The sequence below is a fragment of the Rousettus aegyptiacus genome, unplaced genomic scaffold (assembly GCF_014176215.1).
Source record: "Rousettus aegyptiacus isolate mRouAeg1 unplaced genomic scaffold, mRouAeg1.p scaffold_m13_p_10, whole genome shotgun sequence".
Classification (NCBI taxonomy): domain Eukaryota; kingdom Metazoa; phylum Chordata; class Mammalia; order Chiroptera; family Pteropodidae; genus Rousettus; species Rousettus aegyptiacus.
Genome location: NW_023416285.1, coordinates 17,651,678 through 17,669,160, shown reverse-complemented (window position 1 = coordinate 17,669,160; position 17,483 = coordinate 17,651,678). Strand labels below are relative to the sequence as shown.

Below are 17,483 nucleotides of genomic sequence, written 5' to 3'. Positions count from 1 at the left end.
ACATGACATTTATTGAATGCCAAGTATCACCAGATAATGTGATAGGTGCTTTTAATCCTCACAACTTTGAAAATATTAATATTCTAATTTTTTTGCAAATGATGAAATCAAAGTTCAAAAAGTTTAAATAATTTGCCTGAGATCACATAGCCAAATAAAGGTTTAAGCATAGGTAAATTTGAACCAAATCATACTTTCCCACTGAATCCCAGCACTTCTCATTATAAAAATACTGTCAAAAGAAAAGAATGTATACATTCTTCTGACAGCTGAGCTGTACAGATTATCAAGCACAATGCTAAGATTCTATTGTTAGACTGTTGAAATAATTCTTATCATGAAATATCAGTGTAGAAAAAGTATTTGGAAAATAATTAGTGACATGTAATCATTTTATTTTATAGATGAGAAAATTAAGTCTTAGAAAGGTAAAGTCTATTGCCCAAGGTCACACAACATTTTGGGGGTAGAGCCAGAATTGAAAATCATTCTACTAGATACTAATAGGTCTTGATTAATTTAAAAGGAAGGATGCATAGCACAAGGAAGACAGGACCCTATGAACTCAAATTTTTAAAAGAATGTCTCTATTATAAATTGGACCTTACATATAATACTTATAAATATGGCCTACCAGCAAAGTCAGAGTATGAAAGAAAAATAATCAGCTAGAATGTTTTAGGTTTCTATGAAGATAGAGAATATGCATCATTGTATATGTAATGGATTGTGCCATGTTATTTAAGTACCAAATGATATTCATTTCAAAATGACCAACATGGGTCTTTGAGAGGGAAAAGAAATTGCTTGAGTTCTTAACACATTAAAAACACCTGATCGGATGACCTGCCAGAGACACTGAAGGGAAAGGGAGAGAAGCCCAGGATTGAGGTTGCAGAAGAGCCACAACCTGCATGAAACCTCCATGCCTCTCACCCCAGTGAGGAAAAAAAGGCAGAATGAGTAATGGAAATCTTGAAGCAGCATTCAGATAATTTCTGAGAAGAACACAGTGCTTAAAGATTTGCACACGGTGATATTTCTTAATATACCACTATATTCCAAACTTGGCTGAAATATAAGTCATAGTCATATTTCTCCTCGGGAGGCAAGGAGATATATGGATAGATGAGACAGGTCCTGCCTTGCCTCCAAAACACCTAACTGAGCACTCTGCAGCCAGCTATAATGGGACAAATTATCTGGGAAACCAGGTGAGAAAACAGAAAACAAAACAAGAAGTGGGAGAGGGGCTGAGAAGATTTAGGACAAATACAAAGGTGACATAGAGGAAAATCTTAGTGCTAAAGAACCACCTAGGTGCTAGTTCTAACTCTTGCAAATAAGAAATTTGCCCTAAGTATTATTAAGATTCGTTCATATCTGTTGTACACAAAAGGTTTTTAAAGAAAGATATTATAAATGCCTGCATATTCATCAGTACTATATTTTTAATGCAGATTGAGGTCTTTAAAATTAAAATTTATCCAGATAAGTAAAATAACTATACATTTTCATTAAAATGACTATTTACAATAAACACAGCACGGATTTAAATAACTTGCTATTTATTACTTGTGAATCTAAATTTGGTGAATATTTAGTTTAGTAATTACACAGTTTTCAGGGAAGCTACTGATTGTTTTTAATGAATTAAAACAAGTTTTACTTATTGATTTAACAATGACTTTTATTCTAATTCCTGACAAGAATGAAATTGAAAATAGGCAATAAGACCTTGTCAATGGCAACTATGTTTTCCTGTACAGCTATATTTACTGGCATTTCTTTAATCATCTTATATTGAAAATATACACAAAACCTTCTGGAGATGCTACAAATCAGTCTTTGATTTGAGAGATTAATTTTTGGAAACTTTAGATATTAAAGCCCATTAATACTGTGATTTGCATGTCTTAACCAAGGAAATCCCAATTGTGAAGAGAAAGGCATTTATGAATAACCAAATTAGGAGGACTGTAAATTCTTTCAAAGTAAGACAAAGGCTCACCTGAGGAGATGGGGATTCATCTGGGCTGAAGGAGATTGAAAGACATAATGGTAGCGCTGCAGGGGGCCTGTAGCCAGAGATTGAGGACTGTCCCGGAACACTGCTGTCCCTATCTCATTTAAATACTCCGAAAGGAATGTGGGAGGGGGCCAGCTCTAACATTCACAGACAATAGGCATTGATAAATTCTAAAATAACTGCACTTTCAGGTCAAAGGTTATTATTGTAACATAAAAAGTAGATTAATTTTCAGCTGAAATCAGAATAGAAATGGTATTCAGGAACTAAAAATAAATGAATAAACAAATAAATAAATGCAACAAGTAAAATTGGGAAAACTAACCTCATCTTGCTTTGTAAATAGAAGTGCCTTAAAAACACAAGACAAATGGCACAGGAAATAAATATTATCATTATCTGGGGAATGTCTGCGTGTGGATCATTCGAACATTTAGTAGTCTTCCTAGGATATATTTTAAAAACGCATGCGCACACACACACGCATACACACACGCGTGCGCGCGCGCACACACACACACACACATGCACACAGAGAATGGCAGAGTTTTTTTGTATGGGTCTAAGAGTATTCTTGAATAACAATTGTACCTGTGCTAAACAAGGGCCCGCGTTTACGGTAGTAAATATGGGGAAAAGAGATTTAGATGATTTGGGGGATAGATAGTACTTATTTTTAGAATATTCCCAAGTGGTATGTCCTTTCAGAGAATCTTTTTCATGGCTGTTTTATGAGCCAACTTATGAGTGGTTTGAGATGATCAGTGTTCAATGAAATAGAGACCTTCCCTAGTTCCTGGTAGAATACACACACACACACACACACACACACACACACACACACACACAGAAAGTGAAAGGGAAACAATAGATTTGTAAAGTACTGCTTGTGTCTCTCTATTTTTCTGAGTCTGGTCTGCTACCTGAAATCTCTCTTCTGGAGGTCCAGCTGGGTGGCAGCTCTAGTCAGTCACAGGCCCACGAAATGGCCTCCTGGCCCTGATGGCTCTTCCTAAAATAATATAATTTAGATTCTTAACTGAGGCTGCAGAGAGGGAGAAAGATAAGCCAACTTAGCAATGGGCCTTTTCCTTTTGTATTGTTGCTAATTCTTTCCAGTTCACTTACCCCCACCCCTAGCTCTATCTCCTTCAAAACAGCTCCCTTATGATATTCATTAAGAAAGAGCAATACTCCAGTATTTTTTGGATGATTACTTACATTAAATATGACTGGACTATAGAGACTACTGAGCAGCATGATGCTTTTCAAAGGAGGGTATAAAATATTACCCTATCTGCTTAATTTGTCTTGGCACTCCTGGATATTTTGGTTAATTATTGGAAATTAGCTTGAGGGAAAGATTAGTCTTTTAATTTAGCCAAAACACAACTGGTAGTTTCTAGTTAGTCAAGTCCCATGACAGCCTCCATTTTTTTCTTATCATTATTAAAAAGAAAAAAAGGAAAGAAGGGAGTCTTATGGGGTAAAAGTCTTTATTAGCCAATTTTGTTCATTGAGTACCTAATTTTGGTTTAGAAACAACACATGCTTAAATTTAAAAAAAAATAGACTTTTACATTTAGTAGGAAGTGTTAAAATTTTGTGGAAAATTTCTATTTTGTATTCTTCCCCAGATCACCCAAAGCATTACACATTATATCTAGTAAGCGAAGAGAGAAACCCGCATGAAAGAAAAAAAGAAAGAGAAAGAGAGGGAGAGAGTGAATGGGGGGAGAGGGCAGGAGGGAGGAAGGAAGGAAGAAAGAAAGAGAGACAGAGACAGAGAGAGAGGGAGGGAGGGAGAGATAGAGAGAAAGGCTGAAATTCGAATGATCAGATTTCCTCTACTAACACTCACACTTAGGATTTCACATGAGAAATAGAAAAGCATCAGGCACCTTTTTTCTATAATGCAATTTCAGAGAAGCTTGGGCTAGGTGACAAGGATACGAGCCACAAGTCCCCCACCTCCCACCCCCACAAATACTCCTTGCCATTAGTGATTTGCTAGTGACTGAACAGGCCTTGCTCTTCCTCAAAGATAGAAAGTAAATTCAGTTGAATGCTAGAAGCAACATGTTCTAGCAAAGTTCAGGTTGTGCTTTTTCTTAAGAAGGAAAGTAACTCAATCTATTTGGGTAATTTTTTCAAAGCAAAGTTGAGAGCTATAACAACAGAAACTAATAAAATGTCTGCCCTTAAGTATAAACTGGATACAATGGAATCTGAACTAAGCTTAAAAAAAAAAAAAGAAGTTGGAGATTGTTACCTCTCGTGACATAGCAGTCTTAGCATATCTTGTCCATACTTATTGCCTTTCACTCACTACCCCGCTGTCATTACCATCAACATTCTTTCTTCATCTAATGCATTCAACAACATAAATACTTGGCTTTTGCCCAGTCTCAATTATTACTTTTTTTTTTTTTTTTTTTTTGGCATGTCACTAGAACAAACTGCCTAAAATTCCATTTAGGTAGTTGGCTATTCCAGAACTACAGGCAATCACTCATCACACTCAAAGTTAACCCTCTTGATAGGGCAATCAGGGGGTCTGTGATTTAATTCTAACACATCTATCCAAACGCATTGCCCCAAATAATACTCTTTCCAAACCAATCTTCCCTCTCATCTTCAAATATGTCACAGCAATTCCTAATCTCTGTTTATGCCACATCCTTACCCTTTCTTTGAGTACCTTTTATTCAACCCTTCATCTATCAAAAATCTATTCAATTTAGAGGTCCTGGCTGCTCATGGCATTCCCATAATCTCTCTCTACACTTGCCATCTTTTATTCTTAAATTTTTATTTTTGTCTATACTGTATACTTGACCATTTAATAGCAAATTTGTTATGATTTTAATCTTTTCCCAGAATATTCCCATATATTTTAGGGACTTTCTTTCTGTATGTCTTATTTTCTCAATCATGTCATCTTTTGAGAGGTCAGTAAGATATCTATCATGCCCTCACTTCTTTTAGTAACACAGTATTTTTCATGTAGCAAGTGTTCAAGAAATATTTGTAAGAACGAAACTGTCTATACTAGAAAGAAATAAACATAATGGCAAATGAGACGGTGAAAGAAACATTTTAGAATTAGTTCATTTGAAAATGAGTGTGAGTTTACGTCGTCAAGTGAGGCCGTGCCTGTGGGGTGGAGTAGGGTGGGGCACGGTTGAGATGGGCCAGGCCTGATTGTGCCTAAGTAATTATATGTCATGTTAGGTGGTATAAAGCTTGGGATGTGGAATGATGTGGGTGAAGCCAGTAATTTTATGAGCAAAATAAGATCTATGAAGTGTAACTGAGTTTTAGAGATAATTTGTTTGTGCTGTAGAGGACACTTACATTAAAAATAGGTTGAGTATTATTATAGTTTTGGTTACCTCATTCTTTGTAAGAGTCATGTGCTTATTGAAAGACTTGTTGGATGCATCTACATCAAAAATTGACTATAAATTTTAGACTTGCAAAGGACTTTGATGAGTCACATTATTAAACATCTTTATTTTCTAGATAGCAGTGATCTTCCCATGTACCTTTTATAGTCACCATCTTTACTATGGAACAGACTTAGACTCGGGAAAATATAGACTTGGGAAAAAAAATCCTACACACAAAAACAAAAAAAAACAAATAAAATAAAAATAGCAAGTTAGCCAACTCATATCAAAAGAAACACAGTGCTAAATTACCATAATAACCCACAAATTTTAGCAACTGCAAATTAAATATTGGTGTTTAGATTAAGAAATATCATAACACTCTTCATTTCCATAATAAAATCTCTGACAATTAAAGAGAGAAATATTATAAAAATATTTTTTCTTTCATCTTTAAAAAAGTGACACGACTAACATCTATTATCACAGAGATTGGGGCTTCTAAGATTTTTCATGAATGTTAAGCAAATTATAAATAAAGTCATATCAATATTTTACTATTCAGATGAGCTTTGTAGCTCATTATTTTAATCAAATATGACTTTTTAAGGAGAACTCATGGTCAGTATGACTACTACAGGCCCATCATTGACAGGAGACTTTGACCTAAAATGTACCACTCATTGTGCATCTTGATAAAAAATGTCCAAAAACTATTGACAAGGCCACTTTTTTAAACAAGGAGAAGGAAGGAGGGAGAGATGGGGGGTGCGTGGAGAGAGAGAGTGAGAGAGAGAGAGAGAGAGAGAAAGAGAGAGAGAGAGAGAGAGAGAGATTTTTTTGGGGAACCAGGGATCTGCAATTTTAATAAGGTAATTCTGATGCAGATTGCCTGAAGACTGCAGTTTAAGAAACATTGATCAAATTTACAGTGTGACTGATAAAGCAGAATTACTGAGCAACAGTTACCTGGAACATTTTAAAGAAATCCTGTTTTAGAGAAATTCTTGGTAAACTGGATTTACGTAAACACACAGCAGGTGTTTGGGTTTATTTTTCTATTGCTTTGCTGCCAGAATTCACAGAGTAATTGGAGCCTTGGTTTTAGTCTACTTGGGATGGTTTTTGGTTGTGTTTGTTTTTTGTTTCTCCCAGATTAAGAAAACAGAATATAATCTGTTAGTCCTTTCTTAAGGTTCTATATATGCATTTAGTTAATATCATAAGTTAAGAAAACTCAAGATAAGAAACAAACTTTCATTAAGATCTAATATAGTTCAACTTTCAACTCTACACAGCTGTATTTTCTAAATCACCTCTGACAGGAAATTCTTTTGAGTATTTCAAAGACATGAACCCGATACCTTAAAAAGTACACGATTCTATATTTAGATAACCTGAATTATTCTCCTGAAATGCATGAAAAGTTTCTTCCTAGGACTTTTACCTAATGAACTATAGGATCATTTACCTTAGAGCTTCAAGTGTCATTTGTGTTTGAACTCACTCTACATTTTATATGTGAGAAGCCTAAAGCTTAGGCAGGTAAAAGCAACTTTCTTCCTTTCACAAAATAGCATTTGACTCTTCATACTCTGTACTACAATGCCACCATTTTATATAAATTCTTTGTAGCTATAGAAAATATACTAAATCCATCTTCCACTTGACATATCTAGTTAATAGTTAGCAATATATTCTGTAAACCAGTATTGATTTCCTGGGAAACTCAGAAGTAGTAAGGAAAATAATATTTTCCTTTCAGTCTTCCAAAAAAGTAATAGGAGAAAAAAAAATCTGGTATTTAAAAGGTATCATTCAGCTCAGATGAAGTATTATTTGTGCCAGGAAGAAAGCGAAACTACCACTTTGTCACACTTCCGTGCTGTGTGATTTACAACAAAATGTCTGGAGTAAAATAGGTCTATTTCAAAATTGTTATTAATAAAAGTCTATTTATATAGCACTAAGTGCCAGTTGCTGCATGAAGGAAGTGTGTGTATAATTCAACAGTATGCAAAGCAGCAGTTCAGACTCTGCGGTCTGATCATCTGGATGAAAATATTTGGCGAGTAAATGAGGCAAAGTGAATATTTCTAAGCCTCAGCTTCCTCATGTGCAAAGTGAATATTTCTAAGCCTCAGCTTCCTCATGTGCAAAATAGGGACAAAATGATTGTTGTGATAATTAAATTAACACATAATTCAGATAGCAAACTATGGCACACAAGAAATAATAATCTCGTTATCTTTTTTAATTCGTGCAAAAACATTTGTAGAAAGAGATGCTCAGTAAGGTCATAAGTATTTCATGATACTCAATTACTAAATATAGGTAAGAGATGAGATTTAGACATGAGTCTGTTTGATCCTAATGTCCATAATTTTAATCACAATTGTTATTTAAAATTAGTGGATAAAATTTTTGAATTTTTCTCGGCATGCATTGACGAGCGCTAAGATACTTTAAAATAGTGTATTTCATTCTGAGTTTTCAGCTACAGATATCCCCCCTCATTCTCGTTTCTCTTTTATTACTCCATTCCCTCTCTCCTGTCTTTCTTTCCAAGCTGTCTTTGATATATTAGACTCACAAGTCACGTATGCTTTTAAAGATGAGGCTTAAGAGATGAGGTTTGCAAATCTAGACAACCTCTTCCTTCTTTTTTTCATTTGCCAATCTTCTCTGAATAGGCATAGGCACCAAACAAATACTCTGCTTCGCTTGGGTTTGTCACATATTTTCTAAATTGCTTTTCCGAAGTGTCCTTCAGTTCATGAAGGATTCACAGAACGGGAATTGACCTTCTTCTGAGGCATGTTTGAGGAAAAAAGTGAAACAAATTCAAACTTTTTTTTCATCTAGGAATTTGCCACATAGGTGCAATGGTAGAGCTTCAAGGAAAGGAACATGAACAATGCATCTGAAAATGCTCGGGCATTCTTTATACGTTGTATAGGGGCTACAATCAGAATATCTAACACACTGGTACTGCAAGAGCATGGGACATTCAGAATGGACACTGGCTGTAAATAACCAGTAAGTCTGTGCTCTGCATTCTGGCCTAAAACAGCCCTGTCTGGGGAGCTGAAGTGACTCTTTGTTCTTGGCACAGTGCTTTAAACAAAACAGGCTCTCAGTAAATATTCTCTGACCGAGATGCATACCAAATGTTATAAAGGGAAGAAGAGACTATCATTTTTATGCAGGATCCTGGAACTGTTACACAAGTTCATGGAAAGAGATAATATTTGTGGACATTAATGTATGAATGGGAGTTGTCCAAAAAGGAAAGAGAGAAAATTGTAATGGGGCAAAGGAAACACAGAAGTATACAGGCATTCGCATGCTTGAGAAATCTGGATTGTCTTAAGTCACTACAGATGATTATACGTGATTGTCAGTGTTCCAACATTTGATAAGGATTATTTTAACCCAGGTAACATTTTTGTTTGCCTAGAGACATTCAAACTAATAATTGTTAAGCAGTACTTTATTAAAGCTGGATTCAAAATAATGGTCAGGTAAACATATTCTTTCAAAATCTTTGATAAAAAAATTAATTATTTTTGTGAAAAAAATGAATTCACAATTACGTGAGTGGAAGGATATATGTGAGAAGTATAGGAGTTTTTAAAAGAGATTAAAGTAGGAAAGAAGCAAAAAAAAATTGCTCATGTGTTCTCCATCAAAAAGTCTTCAACCCTGGCATGAAGCTGGGTTGTCCTGTCTTTGTTTTACTCTGATAAAATATCCTTTCGATACATTGATAATCACATTTTTTTTCTATTAGCAATGTTTATGTTCCTCTTCCCACTGAATCCAAAATTTGTTCAAGGAAATGATACTTGGAACAGAATATCCACTTATCAAATATTTGCAAAATAAATAAAGTCAAAGAGGAACTGTAGAGACTATATAGAGAAATGTTCTGTGTCTGATATTTGTTTTTTCTGGGCATATTTTTAATAAAATCGAGGAAAAACATCTATTCTTCAAATGTATATTGAAACCTTCTGAGTACGAGACACTGAGTTGTGAGTGAAGCAGACAGTGTCCATTTACTCATACGACTGTCAGTCTAGTGCAAGAGTCAGATAGTGCAAATCTCCTCTGAGCTGTGACACTGAATCTCCTAGAAATATGTGTAAAATACAGCTGTGCTAGTTCACTTTACTGGATCCCAGGACAAAAGTCTGCAATAATGGGCTTTCCTCGAGAAGAGTCCTATAGATTGGACACTAAAGGTTTGGACTCAGAGGGTACAAATGCCTCATTTGTTAAATTATTTCATTCTTGGGATTGGGGAAATGCTACTCAAAACATTTGGTTTTAAAGGCTAACATTTATTAACATACTTTTAGTATCATTGAAAAAGGCTCAGTTACGTGCATATATTATATATTATATAAGTTTATATATAATATATAGTATATGTGTGTATGTGTGTGTGAGAGAGAGAACATATAAATAATACCTTTAATGCTTTAGGAGCTTCTATAGGACTTGTTGCTTTTTACTGTTCAAAGTATGTGTCGGTTTATACAATTGTCTAAATTTTCTGCCAATCACAGTCTGTGTAGTTTTCTTGTAAAAGTATAAACTATAATTTTCAACAAAGAGAGCAAAGTCAGAAAGACATCATACGCAGACTGTCCATTGAAGAGAATAATATAAACTATAAGAATTGCTTGATTGTAAATGTGCAGGAAATTATATTTGGCCCAATTTTAGAAAATATCTATTGCTAGCTATTAGGCTCTTTTATGATTAGTTTTGAAAGTATAGTCTGAAATTACAATTCAAACAAAACCAAAAAGCAAGAAGATAAAAATCAATTGTGTTTATGATTTAGATTTTTTTTTCTTTTTGTAATGTCAGTCACCGCTTTCACTTCTTGCTATCAAAATTCTTCTTAGCCACAGTCCTTATATGGATTTTAAATAGCTGTAAAATTATTATAACTTTTATGATAAATCGTTTTTACTTTAAATATCCACATTTTATCTACATTGGAAAATTTAAAAATATTCAACACACAGAAGAAAAATCAAATTTAAAACTGGATGGGCTTTTAAAAGTCTTTGGCCCATTCCACAGTTTCACAATATGAAAATTGAGGGACAAAGAGGCTGATAGATTGCCTGGTTTATTTCCTAAGAAGGATTTAAATGGAGGATCTTAGTTCCCATTTTGATGCTCTTACTAAATTATGTTCTCTCACAAGAATAATAGGATTTTGTCCTTGAAAGCAATTTTAATAACCTCTACTTTTATTTTAGCTTTAACAGTAATCTGTTGCATGGTCTCAGAGAACTTTTTGCTCTCTATTTGCAACACGAACAAATCTCAACATAGGGTGTCTCGCCTTCTTTTTCAACTACTAATAACATGGAAACCTTGGGTGAAAGTTGATGAAGATTCTATATGTGACTTCCTACTTCTAGTTTCTCTTGCAAATTGGAAGCAAAAACAAAAACCTGCTTAGTCAATCCTTATCCCACTCCCCTTAAATAAAATAAAATAAATTAACGAAAGATTAAACCAAAGCAAAATGCTAAATGTGTTTCTCTTCCTTTACTCTCATATTCAAAGTCCTCCAATTTCTCCTGTCCTTTAAGAGTTATTACTCTGCATTTGAGGGCTGGCATTAAAACAGCCATGAAACATTTTATGGATATTAATTAAATCCTATCACAAAAACAATGACAGCTATCCCCAAAGAGTAATTAGAGAACTCAAAAGAGTGTATTTTTGTTCTGAACACCACTATGAAAGGGGAAGAAGGTAACATGTTTTAATCCAGTAGAGATATTTGAGTATGTATGACACAAAATTTAAATGACTGAGTTATAACTTCAATAGAAATTCTGATGGTGTAGTTCTTGCCTGCAATAATATATGCTGATTGGAGAACAGTGCTTTACAATTACTTAGAGAGTATCTTCCAAGCTCTGATATCTAGCCAGCAGCAGTCAGGGATCTGAAATAAAAATCCTTTGATTTAAACAGCTCTTGCTTTGGAAAGTCTGATGAGTTATAATGTTGATGGTCAGAAACCGTACATGGTTAACAAAGCCAGGTTATCCACCTAAATCATCTGTGTGCATGGGAAATTAACTATCTTGAAAGATTACAAGGAAAAAAAATGTATTTTTACTACAAAGAAATACTTTTGAGTAAAAATGGCCATCCCGTCTAGATATTGCTTGAAGATTACTCATAATAATTTGGCTGTGGCTATTTCTGAACTAAGGAAAACATTACTTTCCTTCTCTTTTTAAAGAATATTTTCTTGACGTTCCACAAAACTTCACAGATTATTTTGTTCTTGATGTAAAGATCCAGATGCAAGAACACAAAAGGGCAAAATATTTAACATGACCATCTCCAGCTGGCAAGTTTTGTGCTTTTTTTCTTTCTTTAATTTCTTTCAATGCTGGTGGAGAATAAGGAATAAACCTAATTTGCATAGGAAGATTCAACAACATGAGGTAACATCTCTCATGAGGGACAAATGCTTAGAATTTGAACATCTTTTGCTTTGCATTATTGGTGAAAGGTGATTTAATATCTTACCATGTGACTTATGAGGAAATTAGTTTCAGGAAAAAGCAGAGGCTTCATAAAATACTCTAGTCACAAATATTTAAAATAAAATTATTTTGATAACAGTGATTCGTTGTACTTTAAAAAGACTGGAAAAAAATTAAATTTCTTGTTTTTCCCCAAAAGTTAACCACTCATTTGAAAGCTGTCAGCCTATATAATTAGAATTATGGAAATACAGATTATTTAATCAATGTATATATCTGCTATTTGATCCAAATTACTTCATCTCCAGTTGTTAGTCAAGATCATCAAACAAAATTTACATTGCAGAAAGTATCTATCATATTTTATTCTACATTAACTCATATAGAATTAAAATATAAGTGACTGTACTTTAAAGACAACCTACTAAATAAACCACACACATATTGCAAATCATAATAGAATATAAACCATAAGAAACTAAGAGTTGTTAAATTTAAAATTACTGGATGTAAGCTAATTAACATATATTAATTTATTTTGGATTCTAGAGAATGCCTCAAGTCCTTTGTGTGAAAAAGCATAGCCTAAATATGAATTTAAAAAATGAGCACTTCGGCACAATTGATAGCAATAACTCTCTGACTATCACTCACTTTCCTTGAAAGGGAATTTTAGGTGAATGGGATAGAAAGTGCCTCTTTACTCTCTACAACTGGGAATAGCATTAAGAAAAAAAAAACCCAAAACTACGCAGTTCATCTATAGAATGAAAAAGGGAGAAGACTTTCCAGCTTGTGCGTGAATTGCCTGAGTGAGTGGAAACGCATGTAGAACAATTTCACTCTGGGCTATTACACGCTGCTGCTTCTAGCACTGCTGCATTCGCTGTCCAAAGCTCTGAAGTTGCACATCTTCCTCTGCTATTTCTGCCGACCCCAGGGAGATAAGAAAAGAAGTACATTTGAGGTTCTCCTATGCAAAGATATGAAAAATGAAATGCAATAAGTCCCCAAATAAATGTAACTATTGCTACTGTAAAAGCTTAATACACCCTGTCATTTCCCCAATGGTAAACTAACGCTGTGAATAAGAAATTCCCCCAAAGAAAATGAACTCTGAAGCATGGGGTAGTCTCTGCTTTACATCATTATTGGGATAAGGTAATGTGCAGACAATTTAATGTTAGTTGAAAATAAAAAATTTCTTATAAAGCCAAAATACATGCATTTATTGAAGATACATCAAAAGAGCGAGATAAGACATATGTATTTGAAATAAGAATATAATATGTGCGTGGCTAATATATTACAGAAATTGTTCTGGACTGGTTTATCCATGTAAAAATATGGCCCCTCTGACACTGTCACGATCCATACGACTCAGAGTAATCTTCTGAATTAAGTCTAGTTTGCAGAGCTGAGAAAGGGTTTAACTCATGTTGAAATTTCCTGAAATGGACCTGAAAGTCATTTTGGAAATGAGAAACTGGGATAGCTTACTTGGTTGTGCTGTTTCTTTTTTCCCCTTTCTGACATTCCGCTCAGATTTGGCAGGTATCATACATTCTAAAATGCACTGCATATACTGCTTTCTATCTATGAACTGTGACAAACACAGGAATATCTAGCCACTCCATTTGCAATGAGATAGCGGAAAAAAAGGACAAAAACAATATAAGAGACAGATTAGATTCCATAAATTTGGTTTAGCACCTAGCACGGGATTGAGCACAAAGGAGGTACTTTATATTATTATTATTACTTGTTAGGTGAAGTTAATTACCACTATTTTTTTAAAGGTATATTATATTTATTACAACAATGAAAATGTATTATTTGATCTCAAATGAACACCAAGAACAGGAATAATTTCTTAAAAATCTTGGGATCTACAATATCGATAAGAAGCATGTATTCAAAAACTGACAAAAAATAACATTATCCAGGAAAAATAACTTGGAAAAGTTAGAAAGAAATATATAATCTCTAAAGACTTTTAAGTCTCAAAACATATGCTTAGTCAACATATGGCATGATATTTTATACTTAGAAGACTTAATTTTGATTGACTAGATTTAAGCCAAAAGCCAGAAGAATCTATGAGTCAGCCCCTATCGCATCTTCCTGATCATAGCTACCATTAGGCAAGGTTTGAATTTCATATGATGGTTTTGATAGTAGATCAATGGCATACTTTTTCCATGTTTCTTACCCTGTAAGATGTCATACTTCCCACACTTCCCATGATTAATAAATACCTGAAATGTCGTGATAAGAGTACCTTAGCTGATTAAAACGCTGACAATAATACAACTAGGTCTGCAGGTTTATTACCTTCATGGAGGAAGCTTAGCTGAGCTGTTGTCACTTCAGCAGAAATAATGAACAAGTGAGACAGCTACTAAGATAAACACTGCACTAATATAAAGTCAAGATTCTAACTGTCATCTCAAGACTCACTCCCACTTACACAAAATGACTACACTTAACTGACCATATTTCTACCTCAATTAAAAACACACACATGCATGAGTGCACAAACACACATACACACATATACACACATTCGTAGCTTTTTAATAAACTGAGGACTAGTAATTTAAGATTATAATGACAAGCTAACCAACTTGGAGAAATCTAGCTGGTGTCCCTTGGCACATACCTTTGATGCTATAATAACTCCTTCATTACATGCCAACAATTTCTCCATTGTTTTGTCATACTTCCTGAAATTTTATCAGAGACATCTGTTTATTAAACATTTTCTTAAATTACAGATATACCTATTTAAGATCTTAATAATCTTCCCTATGTAAGAAGGAATTAAACTCAAATACTTTGTTTTACCAAGACCAGCTTGAGTCATTCATCAACGACTGTGCATTTTCTCAGCTGAATCCTGTTATTGCTGACGTCAAGTATGGAAAAGGAATACCAAATAAATGTGAGTGGTGATTGAGGAAAGCGAGAGGTAGATCACCAACACTGGAAAATGGATTCCTTTGTGGGTAGAAAGGTGAGTGAGAGAGATTAGTTAGGTCAGAGGAAATGCTTTCAAGTTATTGAGACAACTCCCTGTGGGCATGTTCTGTTTCACCAAAGCAGCAGCAGGCAGCTTATCCATATCTGCTAAGACAGGTGAATTGGTTTGGTTCCATTAGTGGGAGAAAGATGGCAGTAAAAACAATGAGGTGGTACCAGGTCAGAAAATCAACAGATACATTTTATACAAGGGTATTGGGTAGTTCATATCAACTGACGACAGTCTTATTCGTTGAGTAATCACCAAGACTACATTTTTGAAAAACAAGAAAAATATAATACAAAGATGGGGTGGTGGGATGGGAAGAAGGTTGTGTTTTTGGTGGACTTAAATATTTTTCAGTCATAATAAACCATGACTAGTTGTCAGGTTTTATAATATATTTTATAAGCACTTTAAATCATTTTTAAATAAGATAAATATGAATGAAAATATTAATTTTAAGATGTCATTAAGATTATAGTAAATATTTTATAAACATCCCCATTAAAAAAATAAGTGACTATATTCACATGGCAAGAGAAAACCTGTTGAAAGAGAAAACAGTCCACATTGAAGACCTATAAATCTATATATTTTTATTTCAATGTCAAATAACAACTATGACTTATTTTTCTTAATTCATATATTTTAGTCGCCTAGATTCTTTAATGGAATCAACTCTAACTTTTAAAATTCTGTTTTCAAAGAGAGAACTAACACAGTTTACTCTGATTAAAACACTTTAAAATAAATTTTATTTCCATTGTCCTCAACTGAGTAGAGCTATTTTTCATTTCATTTATGTTATTACTGTTAATTTCTCATTTTTTGTTGTGTAAAATCATGTGAATATTACAGAAGTTCACATGATAAATGGAGGAGTCTCCCTTAGCAGCCAAAGTTGATTTGCATCAATAATACCCAAAAAATCCTGGGACAGATAATAAAAAGCAAAGGAAGATAAATGATATTTTACTTAACCGCTATTTGAGAATTAACAGTTCTCACCTAATTTATAGTCTCATGTTAATATTGCTTTTTGTGTATTTATATTTGCAAATTATTTGTACCTCAACATTTTCAACACCTGATTCATTTTCTCTTATCCTGAAATAAGCACCCACATGTACAAAAATTGCTCCTCTAACATTAAGCATGAAATTTATAACCTGCAATTTCTTCACCAGATCTTTTCTGTGACCATTGTGTCAGAGTTGTCTAGGAGATTATCCCAAAGAAGTGGCCATGCCAAAAGAGTTTCCACCTTTGGTTAACCACAGGAAGTAATGCTTATAAATAAGTATTTTGCTTATTTATAAACTGCTTGGTTTACTAGTCTGTCTGCATAGTTCTCTGTTACATGACTTAGCCACAGTCAATTCTTATGTTCCAATTTATTCCTAAAAGTCTTTCTCTAGCCCACCTACGTAGAGATTCATTTTCAATGGCAAAGTACTCTATTACATCCATTCTCTAGTCCCTTTTTACTTGGATGTAGTATTTCCAAATCTCATTGTGGGACTGACATTTTTTATAAATCAGCAGGAAAAATTTTCTTCCTCCCTTCTTTCTTCCCCCCTCCCATCTTCTTTTCTTTTTCCTTCCTTTCTTCCCTCCTCTCTTTCTTCCTTCCTTCCTCCCTCCCCTCCCCCCCCTTTTTTTTAGCCTCCTTAGCTTCCTATTTCAAATCATCTGTATAATGTCCGTATGAACTATTGGGAGCTTAAAGTATGTTATTATGTTATCATTTTACAGGTGAGGATATAGGACATGAAGTGGTTAGACTATCTATCAAAATTCAATAGATGACAATTCAGTGTAAGTGCTTTGCTTTGCCAGCCAATTACTCATTGATTAAGTCTATGTCCCCTTTCATTTAGGAATTGTGCTAAATAAAATGGAAGCTCTCAATTATTTATTTAAAGTAAAAGATAAAAAATAAATAGACATTTACTAAAGTAGATAATGGCACAATTTGAGATAAAAGGCAACTTCCATTTTCAGTTTAAGTGTCTAAGAGTTTCATTATCAAGAAAATAAATCCTTAGACACCAGGGTCATAGGCACTAAAGTAACCGAGAAAGTCTCGAAGTTGATTTAATGCCATCAGACTGCTGGAAGAATAAGTAAAACATACACATTTTACTTATATATATAATATACATGCTACTGTATGAAATGTGCTTTCATGTAAGCTATAACCATGTCAAAGTAAAGTCCAGAACATTTAATAATAATGATTTATCTTTTTCTTTTCAGAAAATGCTTAGCAATGAGCAGTTATAATACTTATTTTACTTTTTCCTAAAAAGATATAACTCACCCAACAAGACAAAACAATTTATATCTCTGACATTTGGACTTTATGAGAGCCCTGAAAATAGTTCATCAATTTAATTACTAATGGTGTCGTATATATTACATATTGCCTTAGAGCAAACCACTTTGCAATCTCGTAGTTATTTATAATAAATTCTTGGCTTAAAAACATTCCTCATGTT

General features: G+C 33.9%; 1 protein-coding gene across 12 annotated transcripts in view; it reads right to left on the bottom strand.

The window, feature by feature from the left end:
• The window catches only part of PCDH7 (protocadherin 7), a 386,475-nt gene that overhangs the window by 152,575 nt on the left and 216,417 nt on the right, over positions 1 to 17,483 (bottom strand). Inside the window, exon 3 of one of the 12 annotated variants that reach the window (XM_036227585.1) lies at positions 12,303 to 12,930. The exons of 10 other annotated variants lie outside the window; for them this stretch is intronic. In XM_036227585.1, coding sequence (XP_036083478.1) covers positions 12,797 to 12,930 — 134 coding nt within the window. In that variant the 3' untranslated portion in view covers positions 12,303 to 12,796. Of the gene's footprint in view, positions 1 to 12,302; positions 12,931 to 17,483 lie in introns of those variants that run through there. One more of the 12 variants, XM_036227588.1, reaches the window with a different exon arrangement.